This window comes from Marmota monax, unplaced genomic scaffold (genome assembly GCF_021218885.2).
Source record: "Marmota monax isolate L192 unplaced genomic scaffold, Marmota_monax_Labrador192_F-V1.1 WCK01_AAM20220418_F8-fsc00096, whole genome shotgun sequence".
In the NCBI taxonomy this organism is placed as follows: Eukaryota; Metazoa; Chordata; class Mammalia; order Rodentia; family Sciuridae; genus Marmota; species Marmota monax.
In genome coordinates this window covers 5,000,357-5,027,101 of record NW_026695236.1, presented here as the reverse complement: position 1 = coordinate 5,027,101, position 26,745 = coordinate 5,000,357, and the positions used below count along the sequence as shown (strand labels likewise).

General features: G+C 34.3%; 1 protein-coding gene across 8 annotated transcripts in view; it reads right to left on the bottom strand.

Moving 5' to 3' along the window:
* The window catches only part of Dlg2 (discs large MAGUK scaffold protein 2), a 2,050,987-nt gene that overhangs the window by 1,545,943 nt on the left and 478,299 nt on the right, over positions 1-26,745 (bottom strand). Inside the window, exon 1 of one of the 8 annotated variants that reach the window (XM_058577383.1) lies at positions 22,426-23,017. The exons of the other annotated variants lie outside the window; for them this stretch is intronic. Coding sequence (XP_058433366.1) covers positions 22,426-22,455 — 30 coding nt within the window. The 5' untranslated portion in view covers positions 22,456-23,017. Of the gene's footprint in view, positions 1-22,425; positions 23,018-26,745 lie in introns of those variants that run through there. 8 annotated transcript variants of the gene reach the window in all.

Genomic DNA, 26,745 nt, shown 5'->3' with positions numbered 1-26,745 from the left:
TATTCCAAGCAGCTTGGGAGGTTGAGACAGGAGGATCACAAGTTCAAAGCCAGCTGTAGCAACAGCTAAATGCTAAGTCAGTGAGACCCTGTCTCTAAATAAAATACAAAAAAGCATGGGAAAGTGGCTTAGTAGTCAAGTATCCCTAGGTTCAATCCCTGGTACTCCTTTCCTCCCAAAAAAACCAAACCCTTAAAAGACAAGTCATGGAAAAATAACTACATTTAAAAAAATGGTACAAATGAGAAAAAATAAATAAATATGTATATGTATATATATGTCCATGAACCATCCAACAAACATACACCAAAAAAGCCCACATACAAACAAAAATGAAATTAGAAGGAAAAAAGAATATTTTTAATAAAAAATTCAGAAATCTTTTCCACTGAGGTGGTCAAAATAGTCAATTAGTCAATAAGCATATATATTCACTGTCTATACTCAGCTGTTTTTCTTTCCTTTTTTTTTTTTGAGCTCTGTATTGAGCACAAGAGTAAGGGTTTTTTGTTTGTTTGTTTGTTTGTTTTTTAATGCTTCTGCTTTTTGTGTTCCTCACCAGTTGCCAATGGGAGTTCAAAAATTCTCACCTTTCCTTCTTACCAGTATGAGGTAGGATGGAATGGGAGGTATTGTCAACTGGAGTTTTATCTGCACAGACCAGTTCCATGCATTCCCAGGTTGGGACTAATACAGAGTTTTTTGAGTGGAGTTTCTGTAGGTGGAGTTCCCATAGGCAGGATTTAGGTCCAATCAGGCCCCAGGGGCTTTGCTGGATAGTGAATGCTCTGGAGAGATTAGATCAATGTACCTCTAGGGCCTTTCAGTTGCCAATCTCTGCTCTATTCCAGAAATTTCCCCCAAGATTTCACGCATGGAGTGAAGGAGCCAATCCCTTACCCCCTCTGTTGCTCACAGATCCAGTCTTTCCAGGCTTCCTAGGCTTAGTCCCTGAGCAGATATTCACACCCTCCTGTTCAAATTCCTGTCCTACCTCAGCTGGTCCTGTGAGCCACCAGACTCAAAGGGGAAAGAGAGGTAGGCTGTCCTCTACCTCTCTGACTTGAGTTCCTCTAAATAAAAAACTCTTCATGCCTGTTTTGCTCTAGCTCTGCCAAGCACAGCCTAGGTCATGTCACAGGTGCCTGTCAGGATGGTGTATCCATCTCTGCTCAATCTCCTGGAACGACTGCCTCAGCTTGGCTACCTCAAGATGGCTCCAGCCTCGGCTTTCCATACACTACTGTATAGTGCAATGCAGTTCTGAATTAGCCAAGGGCAGGCTACCCCTCCAGTATCAGGATATTCCACACTAAATCTCTGTTTTTTCTGTATTTTCTCTCCCTCTGTTGTATGGCAATGCTTCTACTGCTGCTGCAGTGCTGTTACTAGTGTTGCCACTACAAGCTTGGCTCCAATGTAGTCATTTCCGTCCTTTGTTTCATGTACCCCCAAATTTCTGATAATGTAAGATACTCTGAGTTTTAGTGAAATCCTTCTTCACCCACCTCACAAACAGTATTCCTGCTGCTTGAATCCCAGGCCATGGAGTGACAAGAATTTCAACTTTTCTCTAGCCCACCATCTTACTTCACCCACTAGGTTAATTCTTAAGGCAAAAATCAAGCAGCTCTTTAGAATTCTCTTGAGGGCCATTCCAGTTGCAAGGCAAAGATTTGAGATGAAAGGGGGACAGACTCCCCTTCCCTTTCTTTTTCATTCATCTACTCAGGATGTTAATACCTATAGATTACTGCAATATGTGTGAGTTCATCAGGATAGAAGGATCTATAATGTTGAACCTCAAAAATAAGTCCCTAAGAAAAAATACCATCAGTAGGTTTTGGTCTTATAAAGACAGGTTGATATCTCCAAGTCTCTCACATTTTGTGATTGTCTTTTTTTGACTTTAACATCTTGACATATATCATTCAATAACATCCTGAGAAAATTAACCAAATATGCTAACCATTATATCTCAGATTGATTATATAAATATGTAACTCTGAAGAATTTGTATTAATGACAAATATTTGACAAAGAACATCCTAAAGACTTTCTTCTCAATCTGTCATCCCCAGAAAGAATGGGACATTCCTTTTTATGTATCAGCTTATAGCTGTTAGAGTGCTTTGGAGTTTATAATGTGGTTATATAGACATTTAGCCATTTCATTCTTAGAAAAGCTTATGAGTGGCAGGATAAGAACTGATTCATTTAAATGAAATGTTGACCTAAATGTACTATTCAAAATAGAATGTTCTTCTAAAAGTAGAATGAGAATTGAAACATTCTTTTGTTCTAATGCTCACAGTAAAGTGATCTCATACAGTTTTTTGACAGTTCTACACATATTCATTTATCCATCTTGCATTTGTCAAACGTGTATTACATTGATGGTACCATGCCAAATATATATATATATATATATATATATATATATATATATATATATATATATATATATAAAATGTAAATAATAATTTTCAATAGCCAAAAGCCTCCAACATTTTAAGTTTACACAGGTTTAAATAGTAGGACCATTCTCTCATTCATTTAATTGATCAATAAACATTGAGTAGTTAATATGTGCCAGCTATTATATTAGAAATAAAGATTCAGTATCTGTCTAAAGAGACAGACTAAGAAACTCAGTTATACAGAAATGTTACTGATATAAAATAGATAAAACATGATATGGGCAAATATGAAATTCAAATTGGCCATTCTTGTATAAGGAGTAAGGGATGAGAAATTGCACAGAGGAATTGAGGCCAAAGGCTGGGTTAGTCAGAAGGACTACCCAGGGGGACGATTCAGTTTTCCGACAAAGTTTAAGAAGGTCAAGGGGAAGAAGAGAGCCTTCCAGGCTAAAGGTTCACCACACATTACCTGATAGTGCCTAATACAGGTATTGTTGGTCTTAGTCAAGAAACCCTTCAAATATGGGTCTTAGCATCCTATGAATGAAGGGAAAAAATTATTCTGTAATCCAGAGAGAGCTGAATTCAGACGTTTTGCTAATTTATCTCTACTTTGTAAGACTCTAATTGGGTAGCAGGGTGTGGGTTAAACGAATTATAGCAAGAATTAGACATAAAGAGTGTTATGGTTTGGATGTGAGATGTAAGACAATGCAAGAAGGTTTAGAGGAGAAATGAATGGGTTGTAAGAGTCTTAATCCAATCATTGAATTAAGCTCCTAATAGATATTAACTGAGTGGTAATTGAAGTGGTAGGGTGTGGCTACAAGAGGTAGGAATTTGAGGTGTGTCTTTGGGGTACATATTTGTATCTGGCAAGTGGAGACCTCTCTCTCTGCTTTCTGATCATCATATGAGCTGCTTCCTTCTGCCATACCGTTCCACCATGATATTTAGCCTCACCTTGAACCCCAAGGAATGGAGCCAACCTTCTATGAACTAAGACCTCTGAAACCCTGAATCCTCAAATAAACTTTTCCTCCACTACAGTTGTTCTGGTCAGGTCCTTTATTTACAGCATCAAAAAAGCTAAAATAGAAGGATAGAGACCTGATACCATAAAATACACAAGAGAGCTTTAAGAATTTAGTATTTATATAAACACTTCAGCTATCTTTCTCATCCTTTTTGAGAGTCTTTGCTTAACACAAAGAAACACAAGTTAAAACATAATGCATATGCTCAAAGGGCACAACTAAATGACTTTTTTAATGACAAAACTATAAGGACATATAATAATGTGTGTATAAATAGACCATGAATTATAAAGTACTTTATAAATGTTATGACTAATTGTAAAACATCAATTACTATAAATATTAATATTTAACAGTTCATTCTTGTTAATAAAATTATTGGGACACTTTTTCTGACTTCTAGTCTAACATATTTTCCATGTATCAAGAGTTAAAGGAACTTCCAAAACAATTTTTTAAAACTGCTTTCAGAATAACTTCAAATGATAATTTTTAGAAGTATGTAGATACAGGCATATAATACATACACAAAAACATAGTTTTGTGTATATATGTGTGTAAATACATAGAAATGTGGCTTTTGGGGGGTGGTTTTGTTGTTGCTTCTTTGTTTTAGTTTTGTATTTTTGGTATTCAACCACTGAGCCACATCCCCAGCCCTTTTTATTTTTTATTTTGAGACAGATTCTCATCAAGTTACTAAGGGTTTTGCTAAATTGATGATGCTAGCATCAAACCCTTGATTTTCCTGCCTCAGCCTCTTGAGCCACTAGGATTATATATGTGTGCCACTTCTCTGGGCTTAGAAATATGTTTTTATGTGTGCATTTATGTTTATATGAACACTTTATTTGACTTTTATCTTTTGTCCATAAAGATATATAACTTCAAAGCATGATATGTTAAAGAAAAAGAGAAAAACAAATTTTTCTGGGTGCCAAATTTGAAAATAGGTAAAAATACATGCACACAATGGTACACTGGAAGTCATAAGACCTCAAGATAAAATAAAAAGGAGTTTTCAAAGAAGGTGCTAGACCACAATTACAAGTTTCAAAGGAAATTGCCAAGGACCAGTTTCAGGACTCTGAAGCTTTACCAGGGTATACAAAGTTTGGATGGTTGGAGATTTAGAAAAGGAAGAAATTGTGAGATCTCACTTTTCACCAACAACTAGTAAAAGAGGCATCAATCAATAAAGTTAAAATATAACTTTCTTGAATTTGGGAGACTAGTATACTGGGATCTGAGTCCAATCTGAGAAGTTTAACCAATGAGATGACATTGAAAATTGGTTATTGAGTCAGAAGAGGTGGCTTCATCTGGGCCGGCACTCTCAGAGTTTGTTAAGGCAAAAGATCCATTCTGCAAATGTGGTGTCTACTAAGACAATGCTTTATATAGGATGAGCCACTGTAAAACCTGAGGTTAAAAATATGAATTCAATAGTAAAGGAGAGAATTGAATTATCCTTGTATGCAGATGATATGATTCTGTATAGAATAACCTAAAGACATCACCAAAAAAAAAAAACAAAAAACTATTTGTAATTCAGTAAAGTAGCAGAATACAAAACTGACATACAAAAATCAGTAGCTTTTCTATAAGGCAATAATGAACACTTTGGGAAAAAAATATAAGGAAGCAATTACATTCACAATAAACCCCCCAAATTAATTAAATTAAATACCTAAGAGTAATTAAGGATATGAAAGACTTCCACAATAAAAATTACAAAACACTGAAGAAAGAAACAAAAGAAACTAAAAGGTAGAAAGACCTTCAATGTAACTGGATTGAAGAATTAATATTGTTAAAATATTAATAATATAACTCGGAGCATGGATATCAGGTGGGTTCTTTGTCTCATGAATTCAAAAAATGAAATCCACAGGGTAAGAACAAAGCAACAAGATGTATTAGAGTAATAGAAAGAAAGCAGAGCTCCCAAAGATGGAGGGGCCCCAAAAGAGGGATGTCCACAGATGACTGTTGTCTATAGGTTTTCATTTGCTTGATCTGTCCTTATAGGTGTTTGGTGGGGTATAGGTTTCAAAAGGGGGCAGTCAACTCTATTTTGTCTTCTTCAACAAACATGTGGACAGTAGTTTTCAAGCTTTTATTACCATAAGGATGGTGGTGAGAATTTGTTGGCACATGGGAAAGTGTTTTAGAGAAAATTTTGTGGTTGACTGTTGCTAGGGGTGGGGGTAGGAGTTACTAAGGAAGAAATGTTGCTGTTGAAGCTGTCAAGGTCGCTGTTGTTTTCCAGACCCAATGTCTTATTCTAGGATGGTATGGTTTCATTCCCTCTTTCCCTTCTCCAAGACCCTTATTCTATCTGCCTTTATCCATCCTTCCTCAAGACTACCCAAAGTGATCTACAAATTCAATGCAATCCTTGTCAAAATGCCAATAACATTCTTCACAGAACTAAAAAAGCATCCTAAAATTTATATAGAATTCATATAAAGCACAAAAGACCCTGAGCAGCCAAAACAGTTTGAACAAAAACAGCAAGGCAGAAGGAATCACAATACCCAATTTCAAGATATACAACAGAGTCATAGTAACAAAAACAGCATGGTATTGGCATAAAAACAGAAACATAGACCAATGTAACAGAATTGAGGACTCAGAAATAAATTCACCCATCTTTAGCCAACTGATTTGCAAAAACAAAGATGCTAAAAATATACCTTGGAGAAAGAATAGTCTCTTCAACAAATGGTGCTGGGAAATTTGAAGACTGATACTAGATTCCTATTGTTCACCCTGTACAAAAATTCAGTCAAAATGGATCAAACAACTTAATGTAAGACCTGAAACTCTGAAATTATTACAGGAAAACATAGGAGAAATGCTTCAGTCATCAGGGAAATTCAAATCCTACTTAGGATTCCATCTTATTCCAGTTAGAATGGCTATTATCAGACACACAGACACAGACACTAACAGATGCTAGTGAAGATGTACAGAAAAAGGAACACTTATACACTGTTGGGAGGAATGAAATTAGTACAATCACTATGAAAAACAATATAGAAGTTGCTCAAAAACCTAAAATTAGAACTACTATATGATCCAGCTCCTGGGTATATATCTGAATAAAATGAAGTCAGAAAGAGATTCTCGCATACCCATTTTTCTTGCAACACTATTAACCATCACCAACTTATGGAATCAGCCTAGGTGCCTGTCAACAGATGAAAGGTAAAGGAAATATGGTATATTAAAAAAAGAGTATTACTCTGCTATAAAGAATAAGATCCTGTCATTTGCTGGAAAAATACTTGAAACCAGAGGACAACACATTAAGTGGAAAAAGCTAGAAACAGAAAAACAAGCATCATATGTTTTCTCCAAATGTAGAAGCAAACAAACAAACAAACAAAAAAAGACCTGAAAGAAGAGGACCTACAAGGGGAGAGGCGAGGCAGGTAGAAGTATGGAGGATGAACACAATCAACACATGATATATGCATGTGTGGAAATATCACAGTGAATCACATTAATTTATAAAATTATTATGTGTAATAATTATAATTAGTTTTAAAAAAAGAAATGTAGCATCCACATTATGGGAGATTTAGTTAGAAAGACCCAGAAAAGAAAACTCCCGAAGAACCACAAAAGTGCTCGTGAAAGAAAAACTTTAAAGTCAGACTGCCCAGGTTAAAATCTCAGATCCACCATTTACTAACTAGCTGATCCTAAGTATGTTACTTAACTTCTTTTTGCCTGTTATGAAGATTAAAGGAGTTAATATGAGTAAAGCACTGAGAACCTTTCCTGTACATCAACATTCTGTAAGGGTCAGCAATTTTCTTTGTTGTTGTTGTTAGTATCATTATCATCATGTGTCAGGCTCACAAAGCAAAATGCACAGTGCCAGTTCAATGAAAACTTTTGCTCTTTTTTTTCTTATTTTCCTCTCATGCTCCAAACTTGAAGGATTAATAACCAACTGATAAGGGGAAGGAAATAGAAGACTACAGCATCTCCTTTCCCCAAAGCAAATGCCTTACCTGAAAATTTCATAGGAAGAAATAAAAGAAAATCTGGAAAGTACTCAGAATTTTTATATATGGGATGTGACAATATTACAGATTGACACTGTATTTGCAATTTTTAAGTGATTGTAAGGCTTTTTATTACTTTGAAATTACTAGAAAATCATGGAAGTTCATTGAACTACTCCAGTTTTTAGTTCGAGGACTACCAAGACTGAAATGTTCTAAGCAAATGATGGGGAGCCCAAAATAAAGTGCCTCCTATTATTACATCCCATGAGTCCTCCTTATCCAATGTATCAATTGGAGATGCAAAAAAATATGTAAGTAGTGCTAATTTTTTCCATTCAACTTGGGCATAATTGCTCATATTTGTCAATGTATGACTTCATCCCTTCCTGATCTTTCCATTTGCTTTTATTTTCTCAAGTTTCAAAAGATGTTTAAAATAAGTTGGCCTAATTTGTTTCCGAGGAAATCCTTACTAAGATTGAAGCCATGCTGGGGAGTCATGCATTTGCCTCTTCTATAAATGAAGAAAATGCTGCTGACCTATTCTCCATAGGATGCTGAGAACAAGGGGTTTTCAGCGGGGCCATAATGGTGGTGCTGAGTCATCCTCATACTTTCCAAAATCCCTTGTGACTCCAGAAAGACATTTGCCCAGGCTAGCAGAAGTATAGTCTGTGGCTAATGTATAAAAAGGATTAAAACTGCAATATTAAAATAATATCGTAACTACCTAGCTACTCAAGTTAACTCTGATGGGTGGGATAAGCTCACAATTCTCAGGATGGCAATATTTCAAGACTATAAATAGAAGCCAGTGCTGTGACCTGGTATTTCATGGTCTCAGAGGCAGAAAACAATAGTGGAATTAGACTCAGGGCATTTCCCAGATGTATAATGAAATAATATTTACTGAGCAAGTATTAGATGACAGCCACTTGGCATGTATTGTTATCTCAATTTATCATTACATTAACTGGAGAAGTAGTGGAGGAGAGTGTTTGATACTTGGAAGAAATTATTGAAGCTGGGTTAGAATGCCAAAGTATTCACTTTTTAGATCCATGCTATTGGATAAAGTTTTTAAGTCTCCGTTTTAGTTTTCTCTTCCATAAAATGGAATGAACAAGGACCTAGTTTAAGTGAATTATTGTTATGATTATAAAAGATAATACATGTAATACATTTTGTCCAGGATCTGGTACATATTCTCATAGAATAAGATAAATATATAGCTTAGAAAATATTTTTCTTATTAATTGGGAATCTTTCTCTTTTACCACTTACTTCCTCTGAGTCTATATTCTCATTTCTGAGTATAAAATAATATTGACCTCACAAGGTTACTATAAAACTTAAATTTTAAAAAAGTCCAAATGTCTTAGCAAATGTCTAGAATTTTAAATCTTATCTTTGTTCAGAAAGAATACTAAAATTCTAAAATACTGCAGAAATTTTAATATGGATAAATTAGGGAGCCATAATTGACTCTGCAGTCTAGGAAAACATTGGTCTACAAATATTTCTAAGAAATAAAATGTGGCAATTTTAACATTTTGCAGAAGCATCTCCCAATATTCCTGGAAGCTCTACAAACCTCCAAAGTTGAATTTTTACTATGCATAATTTGATGCAATAGAGTAATCTAAGCTTCTAAATTTTTAGATTTGAAAACATAGTTTTAAAAATTATTAAAATGTAATTAATTTTCGCATGTTGTCACTGTATCCTACCAAGAAGATGAAAAAAGAGACATGGATTCCCTAAAGACCTAAAAAGAGCATGCTACAGGGACACTGCTACATTGATGTTCATAGCAGCACAATTCACAATAGCAAGACTGTGGAACCAACCCAGATGCCCTTCAATAGACGAATGGATTAAAAAAATGTGGCATTTATACACAATGGAGTATTACTCTGCATTAAAAAATGACAAAATCATAGAATTTGCAGGGAAATGGATGGCATTAGAGCAGATTATGCTAAGTGAAGCTAGCCAATCCCTAAAAAACAAATGCCAAATGTCTTCTTTGATATAAGGAGAGTAACTAAGAACAGAGTAGGGTGGAAGAGCAGGAGAAGAAGATTAACATTAAAGAGGGATGAAAGGTGGGAGGGAAAGGGAGAGAGAAGGGAAATTGTATGGAAATGGAAGGAGACCCTCAGGGTTATACAAAAGTACATACAAGAGGAAGTGAGGGGAAAGGGAAAAATAATACAAGGGGGAGAAATGAATGACAGTAGAGGGGGTAGAAAGAGAAGAGGGGAGGGGATGGGAGGGGAGGGGAGATAGTAGAGGATAGGAAAGGCAGCAGAACACAACAGACACTAGTATGGCATTATGTAAATCAATGGATGTGTAACTGATGTGATTCTGCAATCTGTATATGGGGTAAAAATGGGAGTTCATAACCCACTTGAATCAAAGTGTGAAATATGATATATCAAGAAATTTGTAATGTTTTGAACAACCAACAATAAAAAAATTAAAAAAAAAAGAAAGAAAAAAGAGACATGGCTACAACTATACTTTTCTCCTTGCAAGAAAGAAAAGTTGGACACTGTTTACCACTGCAGTCAATGAATATTCTTCATTGGCAGATCTTATCTATTATATCATAAACTGCAAAGCTCTATGGAAACATAAAACATTGTGACTTCTAAAACAAGATACTTTTTCCCAAAACATGTAAAATTCATCTGTAAAAATACCTTTCTGGGATTAAAAAATTAACAGCTAATGAAAAATACCTGAAATTTCAGTACCCTAAAGTAAGGTCAATTCTTTGTGGAAAGAGATGCCATTCAGAAACAAGATCAAAGCAATGCACTTTTATTCTCACTGCTACCATAGAGACAAAGAAAAAACAGTGAAGAGATTTAACAGACTTAATTCTTCCTGAAATTTGTAATTAACTACATGGGAAAGGGGACAATTACCATATTTCCAAAGAATAAAGGATTTTAAAAGTTGAGTTTTTGATAAGACATAATTATAATCTATTAAATATGCAATTCATATCAATTTGTTCCTATAATCTTTTTAAATTTCAAAACATGCATATACATTGTACAGTGTTTTCTGAAAAATAATCATGGAATGCCATCAATTTAAGCTTACAGAATTTTTTTCATCAGAGGATTTTCTTAGATACTTAAAATCTGGCAAAGCCTAATACAAAGAAGGAGGACAATGAATATTCCTTGTGTATGTGCCATGTCTTCCTGACACCTATTAATATGTATTTTGGGAACAAACATTAATCAATGAAAGATTCTGCTAGTTTTAGTAGATCAGGTGCCATAGATAACATCAAGCAGTCAACCAGGAAGAACTAGCAATTAGACCTGTCCTCGATTTAAACAGAACTTCACATTGCTGAAGTAAATTACATGTGTTTTAATTCAGGACAGTTTTATTTTAAAAGACTAGCAAGAAGACACCAGTTTAAAATCTTGGGAGATTTATAACAAAGACTAGGAAGGGAGAATTTATTTTGAAAAAAAATGTACATTTTAATTTATGGTTTCCTTAGCAAATGATTTTCAAATTTTTGTCATCAGGATATTTAAATTCCCCTTCTATTTTTCCTTATAAAAACATGAAGTATAGGAGAAGCAAACTAAAAACACTTTATGGACTGTTTTCATACCACAACCCAAATTCCTGCTGGTATGTATAATAAATGGTATGATTCATATCTTTGAAATTTGAGTTTTAGATATTCTTTTTGTGAAATGTAATTAAGTAGTCTTCAAGGAGAACCTCTATTACTTACTATACTGCTGCTTAGGAAAGTGGTATATTTGATTATTCTGAGTCATTTCTGTCTAGGGGTCTCAGAATAGTTTCAAGAGAACATTTGAAAGTATGTACCTAAAGCTAATTTAACTGAGTTTGCAACTACATAATATAACATCCATTTAGGGCTCTTCTTGCATACTGCTGATATCATCTGCAGCTAGTTGGACAAATTCCAAGTAATAATTTCTATAGATTTCAAAGTTCTTTTTGGAGGGTACTTGTAAAGTCATACTTGGGGTACTGATACACTTTGTTCTTTGAAATGCAAACCAATAAAAATAATAGCAGAATTTCTGTGAACCCCTCTTCCTAGACAGGTTCATATCCTAAAACTAAATGCAACATAATGTGTCCTGACTTAACAATAAAATTGAGTTCTATTGTTTATATAATACTTAGACAAGCTGATAACTTAGGAAAATAAAGTCATTTTTAAAACTTCACATTGCATAGCTTTCTGACAAATTTTAAAGTTTTCATAGAAAAATTATATTACTAATAAAATACTATATCTTTATAGTATGTTTATAATAAACATATTACATACATATTACAAAGTCGAACCATTTTCCCAAAAAACAAACTCAAGTATTATACTCTGTTTTATCACTAAGAAGTTAAATGGTATGAGTTAGCATCTTTTACCAAATTAAAAGCCTAATTTGACTGCTTTAGCTTTTATTAAATAAAAATGTGCAATTGACTTCTAGATATTTTTATATTATATTTGAATTTCAGAAATTTAAATTACGATCAGGATAAGTTGGTTTATCATAGATGTGATCCAGCTGCTAGTGGTTTTGGTGAGTGAAGCCCTTTATCTTAGTCTCTTATACTAAGATGGCATTTCAAGTGTCAATTCAGACCTACCACCTATTCAAAGTTTACTTATTGTCTGACACTCAACTAAAAAGTCACCAAAGTACAAAGATTTCTTTTATAACCATTTATAATAAAATATACATTATACACATGTACACCCATATACATGTCTGTATGAGTGTATATATGCTATTTATATGTGTGTATATATGTTATATATAAGTTTATGTACATGAAAATATACAATTTATATGTATGTTTTATATACATGTGTATACACATAAGCAGGTGTGTGTAACTTACAAAAATATTCCATCCCCCTCACTTATTTACTTATTCAACAATGAAATATGTATCAGTGCCTGTGAAAGAATCAATCAATACTTACACCTGCCTGTACCATGCTAGGTTAACTGACCATCAATATGACTAAGAACTTCCCCTTTCCTCATGGAATTTACCTTCTAGAAAGAGATAGGCACATGTAAACTCTAAATATACAACAAGATAAAGGTTCTTACAAAGATATAGACAGTGTGCTGACACCATGGAGTAGGGCTGGCTATGTCAGGTAAGGCAGTATCAAGAAAATAATTATTCACAGAGGAGTCTGCATTTAAGCTGAGTCTTAAAGGTTAAAAAAAATTTACTAGGTAAGCATCAGGCTAGGGAGTTGAGAGGCATTTACAGCTATAAATGAAATAGAGGTATAAAGAAATAGAGGATGAAAGTCAGATTGTTTATACAGAAGACAATAAGGCATGAAGGGTGTTGAGGACTGAGATAGAAAAGTTAGAATATGAGCTAGAACATAAAAGGTCATGTTTGCCAAGCGCAGCAGACTATGTTCCTCAGGTCAGTGTTTCTAAATTTCAATGTTCAAAATCAACTACAGATACAAATGGACTAAAGAACTTATTAAAATGTGAATTCTGATGCCATAGTTCTTGAATGGAACCTGAGATTCTGCATTTCTAACAATCTCAGAGAGGGATGCCATTGCAATTGGGGAACAGACCATACTTTGGATAATGAGATATGGATAATGAGATAATAGGAAACTGGAAACCCTTGAAGCTAATACATATTTTATTGTAGAAATACAGATAAAATTCAGTGAGAATCTGAAAAAGACCACTGGTAATACAAATGTAAACAAAGGAAAGATGAGGAAAAAGGATGAATACAAGTTAGGACTGTTTGGGATTCAGGGGACTATAGCAAACAAGAAGAACTCCCATTTTTCTAACCATGACAATTGAGATGGAGGTATACTATCCATTGAGCAGAAAATTCAACAGGAGAATGATTTTTGTTTTAAGGACTTCAGGGAGTAGACAATCTTCTGAAAATTTTATTTAAGTTTACTTATTAGATCAACAGATTTGCAAATTCTAAGGATTTATCCATTTACTGTCAAATCAGTTTCTCAGAAAATCTACTGCCTTCTAAAAAGTTAGCTCAAGAATTAAATTACTTAGAGAGAAAAAAAATGGATGTGTGGGAAGGAGTATTAGAATAGGTATGAGGGGCAGGGGTTATTTTCATAGGAATTCTAATCTGGTACTAATTTTGAATGCACAATAGAATGCACAATGGTAGAAGAGTTAAAACATTTGGTATCTTTCTCTCACCAATAAAGACATATAAACCCCGGAAATACTTCTTCATTGAAGCCAGAAGAAATTCCATGACTACATCAGTAGAAATTTATCACTAGGATGGTACCTGGCTAATTTAATTAATGATCTCAATGTGTAATTTATTCTCAGAGGCCCAGAAAAGAAAAAAAATGAAATTAGAAGTAGAGAAAAAGGAATATTTGTATCCTTTATTTATTGGCTATATCTATGTACAGTTGTTATACTAAGACATTTGTGTATATTTGCATTTGCTGTTCTCTTTGTTTTGGATTTTCTTTGCCAAAATCTTCACAAAACAAGTGAGTCCTTTTAAGTTCCCAGGACTTGCTTAAAGAGGGCTTCTATGTCTACCCTGTCTAAAATAGCTGTACTCATTGATCACACTATATTCTGTTTCTCTGCTTTCTAAAATTCCTGAGTTATTACTGTATAAAATTGTGCTTATTCTTTGTGTGCCTAGTAATATCCTATATTTTCATTCTATAATGGAAGTCCTCTGAAGGCAGGAAATTGTCTGATTTTATTCACTATTCTATTCCCTACTGCTGAGGATAATAACAGGCACATAGTTAACACTTGGGAGATTTGTGTGGAGGTAAACAATATTGTGTTTAATTCTTATCACAGCCCTTTGAAGGGCTTATTTATTTCATTTTATAAATAGAGAAATTGAGATTTAGGTAAATTAAGTAATTTGGCCCAGACAACAGAACTAATAACAAGCAAAGCTAGGACTCCACATAAGAATCTAACTTCATCAAACTTTGTGCTGTTCTGCCCCTGTAAACCAAATTCATTGATGGATGACAATTCTTCAATTGCCCCACACTCAATTCTCTGAGGAATCTCAGACATGTCAGGACAATTTGTCTGTGTCATTAAAGTTAGAAGACAATTGAGCCAGAGATGCAGCTCGGGGGTAGAGCACTTGCCAAGCAAGAAAGAGTCCTTATGTTCAATCTGCAGTACTGCAAAAAATTTAAAAAAAAATTAAAAATTACATAAATTAATTCTAACATATATAGACAAAGCTCTCATATTCTCCACCATAGAGTGATGCTAATGATAATAAAATAATACCAATTTACACTAGGATATCCTCTTTCAATAATTATACTCATCATTTCTATATAAACAGTATTTTATGTTTTTTAAATAAGCCAATGTGATTCTTCACAATAATACTGCATGGGAAGTACTGATAAACCCATTTCATTACCCCATTTCAACTTCAGGAAAAAAGGCTCAGAGAAAGTAAACTGCATTGATTTAAGTTTGCTAGTATAATACACAGAAAACTCAAGACTGAATTTTCTGAATCTTGATCCAAAGCACATTTCCAAATTGCCTTTGGTGAAACATCCATAAATGCAATAAGACAGGTATCTCAGGCAGCTGTAATCATGAGTAATCTGCTTTAAGAAAATCTTATCTACAAACATTCAGATGAAATAATGGGTAAATAATGAAAAGAAGTGATGAAATCTTTTGTATTTTATAAAGAGAATTATACAATTCATTTAAATTTTGAGCACAATAAATGTTTAAAAATTACTTTATTTGTAAATTTTTATTTGCATTTGTTTCCTTTGCAAATCCACATTGGTCTCATAAAATAAAATCTACATAAAGTTCTAATAAAGAACAATCCTCTCAAAGTCATAGCTGTTCTCAGCACATGTGACTTTTACTCATAGAATGAAAAAGGTCTGATGTAAAATAACATTCTGGTAATCAAGATTGACAGGAAAACTATTTACTACTGCTGTATTAACAGATGATCAATATGATTCATAAAATGAAATTTTATTTCATTTCTAAAAGTTTACTTTCATAAGCTATGGCTATTTGTCATAAAATCTACAAATATATAAGTAATTGTGAGTCATTTTAACATGTGGGTGCATTGTTTTTATTTAGTTCAATGTTTAGGTTGACAGGAAGTAAAATACAAAATACACTATTCTAGGTATGCTTTTTAAAATAATTACATTGATGTGATTCGACCAGAAATAATTAGAGTGTATAGAATTACAAACATTAAAGTCATAAAGACCTGAGTTTGATCTCCACTAGAAAAGATCTTAGTTGTGTGAATGTGCCTCACCTTTAAGATGTAGAAAATCTCACTTCATTGGGTCAGGCTAAAGGGTAAATGAGTTTTAATAAAATTTATCAGTTTCCTTCAATGTCTCAGACATTACAGGTACAAAAATGAGGAAAAAAAATAGACATAGTCCCCTCCTTCATGTATGTTCTATCCAATCAAGGAAGAGAGACAGAGAAAATAATCATATGAATAAGAGTATAAATATGAATTGTGATACGTAGAAATACATAAGAATGTAGTGGAATGTAAAGTGAACCTGAAAGATAAGTAGGATTTAGACAGGTAGGCAGAAGAATACTAAGTGGATGTTCCCAAAATAGGAACATAGTTGACACTTTCAAAGAATAAAGGGGAGCTAGCAAAGCCAGTATATGCATTAGCTTAATGAAGAACAAGGGAAGTAGCATAGATTTAAAACGAGGTCTTGTCCATGCATTTTTAAGATTGTTAAGATTTTAAAATATGGGTATAGAAGACGAGAGAGGAATTCATGTTCTAAGTCAAGAGAAAATCATGCTACAGTAAGAAATTGGATAGCTACTTAACCTCAGTAAAGTGTCATCACTTCTGCATGAGAGTGGCACCCTTGGGCTTATGGTTTTGGTCGATTCCTCTGGCAGCTGGAAAGAATCCTTAAAGGAGAGTTAAGCTATTATATTAAAGGCATTAGTATCTATTAAAATGGTTAATCCTAGGTTACTAAGGCAATCATGCAATCTCTTCACATTGGCTCTTTTCCTAGATTTTCTACATAAGAAGATCAAAGTGTGTTAATATTTTCCTACTATTTAGCTGTACTTCTTCCTCCCTTTGCCAATCAATAGATTGTCCCTAGTCCGTCAAGATCTCTGCTCCAATCTCTTACAGACACTTGGTTGGAATGACAGGTATCAGAACCAATGTTATTGGCAGGATAGATATGAGAAGGGTAGTAGAGAAAGATGGAAAGATAGGGAGACTGAGGACCCAAGAGAGAACAGTATACCTATACCCTTACGAGGTAATATGCTGTTATGGCTTAGATTTGAGGTGTTCCCCAAAAGCTTGTGTGTGAGAGACAATGCAAGAAAGTTTAGTGGTGAATAATTTGGTTATGAGAGCATTAATCTAATCAATATATTAATCCACTTATAGGGATTACCTGGGTGGTAACTGTAGGCAGGTAAAATGTGGCTAGAGGAAGTAGGTTACTGTGGTCATGCCTTTGGGGTGTACATTTTGTATCTGATGAGTAGAATTTTCTTTTTCTGCTTCCTGGTCATCATGTCCTGAGCTGTTTTCCTCCTCCGCACCCTTCTTTCATGATTTCTGACTTACCTCAGGCACAGAGCAAAGGAGTCAGTTATCTATGGACTATGACATCTGAAACCATGAGCCCCATATAAACTTTCCTCCTCTAAAATTGTTTTTTCATGTCTTATGAAGAAAACTACAGTTCATAGTAGGTTGTTCAACCAGTAAAAGGGCAATCATTATGTTTACTGAATAGACAGAGGGATGGGCAGAGGAGTATGTGGTAAAAAACAGGAGAGAACTAAAATCAGAGGAATGAAATGGGAGAGAAATATGAGCAAAATGGGAGTTGGAACAATGTAATAATTGATGGAAAATCCTATTTCTTTTAAAATAAATACATATCACCCCTTCTAAATATTTGTGAATGGACCCCCACCCATCTTCTCTGCATCCTCAATGGCTTATTGACAACCATGGACACATTACAACCCAGACACAGTGACTTTCCTTTCCTCAAATGTAAAATTCTCATTCTCATTCATTTCTCTCTCTCTCTCCTTCTCTCCCCACCCCCCAGGAATTTACCTACATTTGTACACTGTTAATACCCCATTGTGCTCTCCATTCTGCAGATCACTTTACTGGTCACTTCCTTAGACTAGTCTTCCCTGATATTTATCTCTACTTACCCTGAAACCACAAGTCCATTAGGTCCTGCAGGTATCCCTATGCCCATTTCCATAGCATCCTATGTTCACCTCCTTGTCACATATCACTGTTATTTCCATTTGGCTGTTTTTCCAGTAGACTAAAAGTTTCACAAGATCAGATTGCTCATTGTATCCCCATGTCTTCTAGTATGTCAAGCACATAGTAGACATTCAATAAATACTTGTTAGATTAATAAAATGAATGGGTGCATGTACTGCTTCTACCTTAGGAGCAGAAGCAACTATACATCTGCATGAACAAACAACTTTGTCTATGAACACAGGACCACTCAGGAAACCATTTGTTGCCGTGGTAATTTGTTTCATTTTCTCTACATGAAACTGTGCTAGAAAATAAAATTATTTTAGCTTCCCAAAAAACTGTGGTTGAAAATATTTCTAGTATAAGTCCATTTCCAAAAGGACAACATGCCCCTTTTTTTCTATTCAGGTTATAATAAATAATATGATATTAACTTGCTTGGTAAAAATGTCTTTTAGATGTCCAACAACAATGTTTATTTCCTTTTAGAAACTATAAGTGACTAATACTTATATAAGACTGTAGATTAGTGAAGGCAAAGAGGAAAATCATATTTACAGAACAGATATAGTATTAACAATATTAATAAAAGCTTCTTTTATGCTGCCTGATCTACTTTTTATTTTGCTATTTAAATTTTATTGTGCACATTAACCTGTTAAGCATATTAAAATTAATAGTGCCATCATACCCTTATTGATAAATTATAGAAGTCATTTAACATAACATATGACAGTTTTATTTGTAGGTTATTTTTTAACTTTTTAAAATGTCTATAAGTGTGGTTAATGGACATCTGGAATGATAGCAATATATAATTCACCCAATGTTAGTTTTTAAGATGCTATGTAATGTTTTGAACAACTAATAATAATTAAAAAAATTATTTAGAAAAAAAAGATATTTAGTGAACCTGGATAATCTTATTTGCAGGAATTTATACTTTAGAGAATAATATTAGACCAGAAAGATAAAATGAAGTAGCACAGAGATATAATAAAATACACTAATTTTATAGACAGTGACACACAGATGTCTCAGAGTGCCCAAAGTCATAAAGTGCAAATTTACTGATTGTTCACAGTTCCACATTTTTTCTGTTCTTATTTAAAATTCTGTATGTTATTATACATGATGCTTGAGGATTTATTTATAGTGAAAGAAAAAATTCTTTGGATTTTTTTTTCATTAAATCTAGTCCAGAACTACTAAATTTTTTTTTCCATTAAATCTACATAGCACTACTGGTCTATTGGCCAATCCTCTAACAGCATGTCTCTGTCTTAATATGGTCTAACACTATTTTCCTTATATTTTCATGTCAAGATTATTGGATTACTTTAAATTATTCAAAACATATTTAGGAAATTCCACTACATAAAGTGTGCTGCATTAGTTATAAATTGTGTTTAATCTGTGTTAACTGAGATGACTTCATTTCCCTCAGGGTCCACACCTGAACAGAAAGATTAATGAAAGATACTGTGAGTTGTTCAGTAAATTATCCTACATTGAAATATTTCCATGGGCTAGTAATTGTGCTAGTTACTCTACATACTTTACCTCAACATCACTTGACATCTTTCTCACAGATGTAGAAATCAAGGCTCAGGGAGGTTAAACAACATGACCAAAGTTCTAAATGTAATAAGCATCAGAACAACCATTTAAATTGAAGTCCTATTCTAGAGTTCTGCTCTTCACACTGTGATGTTATTTCTCTTTTTTCAGTAGTGATAACTGTGACAAAAGAGTTGAAATTGAAACTGGACAGAAACTTTCAAAGAAAAGAGATGACTCAATCTTCTGATGAAAGTGAGCTATGTGGACATCTAGAAAGACCTGGGAATCTATGTGGCAAAAACTCTGTTTTGAGCAGTTTAAATGGTTTCCTGGACCAAAGGATCTTACTCCAAATACACGGGTTCTGCAAACCAGTCTGATCAGACTGGAACCCTTAAAACTTAAAGCAATTGGGGTGAGATCTAGGTTAGGGTTGCTTTATCAGAGAGTTTAGATTATCAGGAAATATGCCAGTATTCACTTCCTTTTATATGCAGAAAAAAATAAAAATGCAGGAGAAGTGAGAGGGCACAGAAGCCTTGGAGGATCCAAGAGGACTGTTGGTGCCCCTCATGACAAGGCAAGAGGTGAAAGTATTTGTTTCCTGCCACTGAAAACTTCTATAGCAGTGATGGTGAGCTGTAATACTGAGATATGCTACATATGAAGAGAAGTCTAGGACAGATTGGGATAATTGATAGTCTCAATCTCACATAAAACTTCCATTAGAAGAAAGTAGCTGAGCCAGATGTTAGAAGGTGGACTTATTGATGAAGGAGAAAGAGACAAGGTTAAACAAAGACTTAATTAAGATTTCCATATTGTTGGCAAGTTTCCTGTCAAAGAATTTCAGAAAAGTGTACAAAGGTCATCTCTGGTGCATGGCCACTTGGGAAGAAAAGTAAGGTATCAGCACTGGTATTATCAGTTGTAAAAGGATCAGATTTGCAGTCTGAAATGCTCCAAGAAGTCTTACGTATGAATGTGCTATACTTCTTTACCATTTAAACACTATAATATAACTTCATTGTAAATGTGTCTGTCTTTTAAAGATGACACTCTAGAAGCATTCATGAATATAATGAACTCAAAAAGTTCATGAAATTTCTCATGTTTGTCCTGTTGAATCATATATTTTATATGATAAGTTAAAATATTACAATAACGACAGTTGTGTCTTTTACAGCATTTAAAGCAAACTTCCCTTTGTACCTATAACTTTGGTCAATAATAACTTGGTAAATAATATTAAAGCATACATCATACTTTTGTTTAGATTATATTATCCAAGTTGAAGGAACTTGGATCTCACTGTGATTAACTTCTTCATTGTAATAGACTTCCAGTTCTAATTAATAACTTTTTTTTTTGTACTGGAGATTGAATCCATGGGTCCCATTATACTGAGCTACACCCCCAGTTTTCTCTATTTTTTATTTTGAGATAGGTTCTGGCTAAGTTGCTATGATTGGCTTCAAACTTGCTATCCTCCTGCCTCCATCACTGGAGTCGCTGGGATTACAGGTATGCACACTATACCTAGCTTGTAACTTCTTTTAAAGTACTATTAATGTTTCAAAACACTGAAAATTGTTATGATTTAAAAATAAATAATTATAAAACACATGTAGCTCAAATTTCACAGTAATATGTCAAGAAAGATAACATGGAGTACAATACGTTGAGAAAGGTAAAATATACTTAAGATATTTTCTTTCCTAGATTACCTAAAGACATGCACCTTCCCACTTAGCTTTTTTAAAAATTTATTTTAGTCTATTTACTTTTAATGACCTTACTGGGAAAACTAAATGAGATGCTTGGCAATAAAATAAAGTAAGGCAACATGTAATTTTGAAGCCTATCAGTTAGTTCAAAAGAAGTTTCTAGGTTTTAAGTCTACCAATGTCAAGTGAAGCTGCCATGTATACTAAGCCCTTTGTGAAAATATTCATTAAAATATTCTGGAATTTAATTTGTAAAACTAAACTACTTAATGTCAAATGAAAGGGAATTTGGTATGTGTCTTCAAAGTTGAATAATCTTTAGTGGTAGAAGGAGATCATAGTGGGAAATTTACATTTTCTGAGTCTCATATACTAAGTTATTGATTTTGTCATGTTTAATCGGTATCCAATAAATATGAGATGTTAAAAGATAGGGCCTCAAATTAACTCATGGTATGTTTATAAGCAAAATGAAAAAGGAAGCTAATGAATAGTGTCTTTTAATAAGTTTTTTTTTCTAAAAATAATAGTAATCCTATTCAAATTACCAATGTTAATGAAATTTAAATACACTAGAACTGATGACAGAGTAAAATAAAATGTGTTTGAAATTTTTAGCTATCATCTGTAAATTAAGCCCCAATAAAGGATGGCTTATTGATTTTATTACTTTCTCCCCTTAATTCTGTTTCTAATGCAAATATTTCATTTGCTTGTAATCAAAACAGAACCAGTTAAACATTAAATATTATATTTGTTTATTTACTTTAAATCAGGGCCTAAAGATTTTATTTTGCCAATTTTAAAAAAAAAAATCACTAAAATGCAGAACATCAGAATTCTCCAATCAGGAACAATATGTCAAGCCACAGTAAAGCTGATTGGCTTCTTCAAACATAGAAGACATGGTTTTTAAATGAAAAGCTAATTACCACACTCAGAAAGACTACCCTGATATGCTATGTAAAAATGATGTGTGAGCTACACTACCACTACAGATATTTCAATTGTGTGCTATAAATAGATGCAAAAGCAAATACTGCCATGAAAACACACAGGCAAATTCTCCTTTCTTCTGCACAAACAATATCACTTTAAGAAGTTGAAATCACAGAATGACAGGACCTTCAAACCCTCTTAGGAAACAAAATGCCAAGCAAAGTAAATTTTACTCATCATTTTATCTCATGAACTGGCAGCACCTACCAGAGCTGTTTAATTACAGGACCAGAATAATAACAGAAAAAAATGCTGCACATAACAGCTCTGTTTCCTATCCTACCTTTGTGGTGACAATGCACAGGCAATCCATCCTGGATCCCTACACAGGACTCAGTACATGGAAATCACACCAGCAAATCAGCAAAGGTGAGAAAAGCCTTTTGGTAAATAGCACACTGAGAGAAGCAGAGCGTGGATTCTGCACAGGCGGCTTTTCCAAGGGGGCCCCTCATGGGAAACTGGAGCCCTCCTCCATACAGCTCAAGGCAGGCAGGATTCTCCTAGGCACCAGAAAATCCCCTAGAAATCAGCTCCGGCAAAACTTCCCGGTGGCTTGCAGGGCTCCGCGGCTGCATGGTCTTTTAGTGAATTCCGTGATGGGAGCCAGGCTTCTGTGAGTGCCCCGCACAGTTCTAGCGTGGAGATGAGTGCTACACCAAGCACCAGAGAATCACATTTCAGCTCTTGCTCTTGTTTCTGAATTCTGATCGGCTGCTTCGGTATACTCATAAGATTTCCTTTGCCAAAGTCCCCCTTTTGCTGCCTTCGTCTTTCCTCCTAACAACTCTGAGTAAGCACAAAGCAAAAAACTAGCCGGCCCATCTATCAAAGGACTGTCGTTCTGCTGCCAGAACAGCGGTTTTTGGTAATAAAAAGCTATTTATTATAAGCATGATTCCCGGGAGCCTAAATGACTGGAAAGATATGAGTGGAAAGCTAAGGTGCATGCGGTGCTGCATACATCACATCTGAACTCACTTGCAATTTCAAGGGCAGCTTCTTACAAATGACTAACAGCTGGATAAGGAAAATCTGGCCAGGGACATCAAGAAACTGCGGATTTGGAGGCTTAACTTGGAAAATGTTAATTTTTCCTTTTACTCACGTAGCTATTCGTGTGGTCTATGAGTTACACGGATACACAAACAACTAGAACATTTCAACAAATACGTGTATTATAAAATCGAGGTGGGGAAGGCTTTATGGTGTTTACAAAAGTTCCATGTACTAAGGCACAAAGGAGTTCTTTCCCAAACTTTTCCCTCTTCGCTGGCGGTTTTGCAGGCACTTATTACGTGGGCAGAGCTTTGTGTTCCGTTCTGCAGCATTTTACCAGCCAAGTGATTAACCCTCCTCCCTCCCGCAAATCCCTCTCTTCCAGTGAAGCTACATAGACTGCTACATAGACTGCCTTTTGAGGTATTTGACAAGCATCACTCTAGATAATAATATACTTGTTTTTGTTTTTCCTCATAGTCTTTGATACATAAGGCAGGCAGGCTGAAACAGAAAGACACAAGCTCAGAAAGGAGGGAGAGAGAAGGAGAGAGAGGGTGGGGAGGGATTTCTGCACTGATTGACCAACAAGAATGGAAAATCAAGCCTCCTTTTCACTAGGAAAAAACTACACAGTCATCTAGACCAATGGCAGTATCAAGAAGAAATGTCTAGGGATCCACATATTTCAATTACCTCTTCAAGATATTGGCAGGGCCCTTTCCCTCTCCACTTCCTACTACCACCCTCTTTTTTAAACAAAAAGTTTACTTTCTATGATAAACAAATATTTAAAAAGAATGGATCCATAAGGCTCTTCTTTTTACCTTTCATGAATTATTCAGGCTCAAACCTCAATAACCTCCTGATTGCTAAATAGATGAATGTCTCAGAAACTCACATGTCATTATTTTAACAAAATGAAATGACTGTTTCTAAAGATTTTTTTAAAGTTCATAGCAAATCAGATGTGTGTTCAGAGAAAAAGGGGGAGCTTCTAAAGTTCAGTTTTGCATAAAATATTTTAAAGTAATTAAAATACTTATAGTTAGAAAACAATTTCCTCTGAGCTGTTAACCTACAGGTATTATAAACTTCACATAATTTTCAAGTTAAATAATAAAAATAAATTAACACTGTTGCAAATTAAACTAGATATCTGCCTTATGGTTCAGAATATGAAAAGGTTAAAGAAGCATCACTTTACCAATTCACCTCCTCACTTATTACCTCATTACCTCAAATATTACTATTCTTGATTTAAGTCAATATTTTCTAAGCTTATGTTAGAGTATATAAACCATCATATCCTTGAGCATTTCCAGGAACCAGAGTACTTCTTGAATGACACAACCAAAGCATCTAATAAGTACCTAATTCTGACTGCCATATTCATGTTCTAAATAATTAGGCTTCATGCCTCTTTAGAGTAGAAAAAGCACTTGTGACATTCTCACAAGCTTAGGATGTTCAAATGATTTCCTAAGAAGTGCCAACATTAAAGACCACTGTCTATTAATTGCAATCCCAGAGCTTTCTCAGTTATGATCAGAATAGAGACTGTCAGAGGTTACAGGCAGAAAAGAAATAAATTGAATAGTGGAGTAAGATGAATATTCTTACAAGGTAACCTTGTAAGAAAGGTATTTTGTAACCACATTCCATTTTCCTAGAGAGGAGAAAGCTAAGAGCAGGGGAAATTAACAAGAGGGAGTCCTCTGACCCTGGCTGATCACAAATGAAAGTACTTGGTAAACTGGCCTATAGAAACAAAAGTCAACTATTCTAACATAGTTCTTGGCATACCATAAGCACTCCCTAAGTCATTTGACTGGCTTGTTTCTTGAGGGAGGGCTTACTATATGTTTTTTTGATTAATGTCTGTATCATCTGTAAATTAAGCTCCAAAAAACTAGTTTTGATTTGGTCTTTCAATTGTGTAATCTAGTATCTCGTCATGCAACAAATATACTTGCAAATCTACTTATGCATAGACAAAACTATCAGTAAAAGATAACAGAATCTCTCTACAAGCAAATAAAAAATAAGAGTTACCATACAGCAAGCACTTGGAGTGTTTTAGAATAATAAAGTAGGAAGACTTTCTGGAGAAGAGCCCTGGGCTGAATCGAAAAGCACCCAGAGGAACTAGCTAGAAGTTAGTTAAAAAAAAAAAAAAGAATTCCATGTACTCTATTTTATTTGAAAAAGAAATGAATCGATAGTGTCTTACACCTTTATACAACCCCCTATCCAATGGGATTCCATTAAATAAAAATACTTTAGAGTAGGTATTTCACAAACTGAACATTCAATCTCTGCTTGGGGAAAAAAAGATCATTGTTAATCTAATGTTAAAAAAATTGTATGAATTTATTGTATGCATGCATATGCTATAAGCGTCCTATACTCATTAATTTTGTGTTCATCACAAGCAATTAATTAGATAATGTGTGTTTGGAGATATGTAAAAACACGACATTTTAAAGCATAGTCCCACTTAGAATTCAGCTTTCCACTTTGTGTAAAACGTACCCTCCATCGATTTTCCACAGATATAAAGATGACAGAAAATAACCTACTTCTTTGCCTCAAGGGAAACATTACTTAATTTTTAAAATTAACAAGGCATCAGCTAGAAACATTTTGTTGTTGTTGTTTTTACAGACATAGAGCTCAACTGGGTTTGTGATTTCACAAGGAAAGTTTGGCAAGAAATAAAGCCAACTGCTGTAACTGCTCTACTTGATATTCTTTAAGGTTAATGCTATCGTGCCAGAAATGTATTTATTCTTAGTAAAATCTACCATTGAAAGTTTGATACTAGAAAATCACTATTATTAATTACTTCCACTAAGTCTGTATCTTAATCTTTCAAATGTATTACTTTTGTTTCTTTTTCTTTTTTTTATTTGTTCCTTTTAAAAATACCTGACAGTAGAGTATTTTTTGATATACTATACATACATGGAGTATAACTTATTAGGATCCCATTCTTGTGGTTGTACATGATGTGAAGTTTCATTGGTGGTGTATTCATATATAAACAAAGGAAAGTTATATCTGATTCATTCTATTCTTTCCTATTCCCATTTCCCCGCTTCCCTTCATTCCCCTTTGTCTAATCCAAAGAACTTCTATTCTTCCCTCCCCACCTCTTAGCATCCACATAATCAGAAAGAACATTAGGCCGTTGGTTTTTTGGGGATTTTCTTATTTCACTTAGCAGGATAGTCTCCAATTCCATCCCTTTACTGGCAATAATTATAAAGTCATTCTTTTTATGGATGAGTAATATTCCATTGTGTATGTGTGCACATTTTCTTTATTCATTCATCTGTTGAAGGGCACATAGGTTGGTTCCATAGCTTAGCTATTGGGAATTCAGCTTCTATAAATATTGAAGTGGTTGTGTCACTGTAGTATGCTGATTTTAAGTCCTTTGGGTATATACTGAGGAGTGGAACAACTGGATCAAATGGTAGTCCCATTTCAAGTTTTCTCAGGAATCTTCATACTGCTTTTCAAAGTGGTTGCACCAATTTGCAGTCCCACCAGCAACATATGAGCGTACCTTTTACCCTACATCCTTTATTGTTACTTC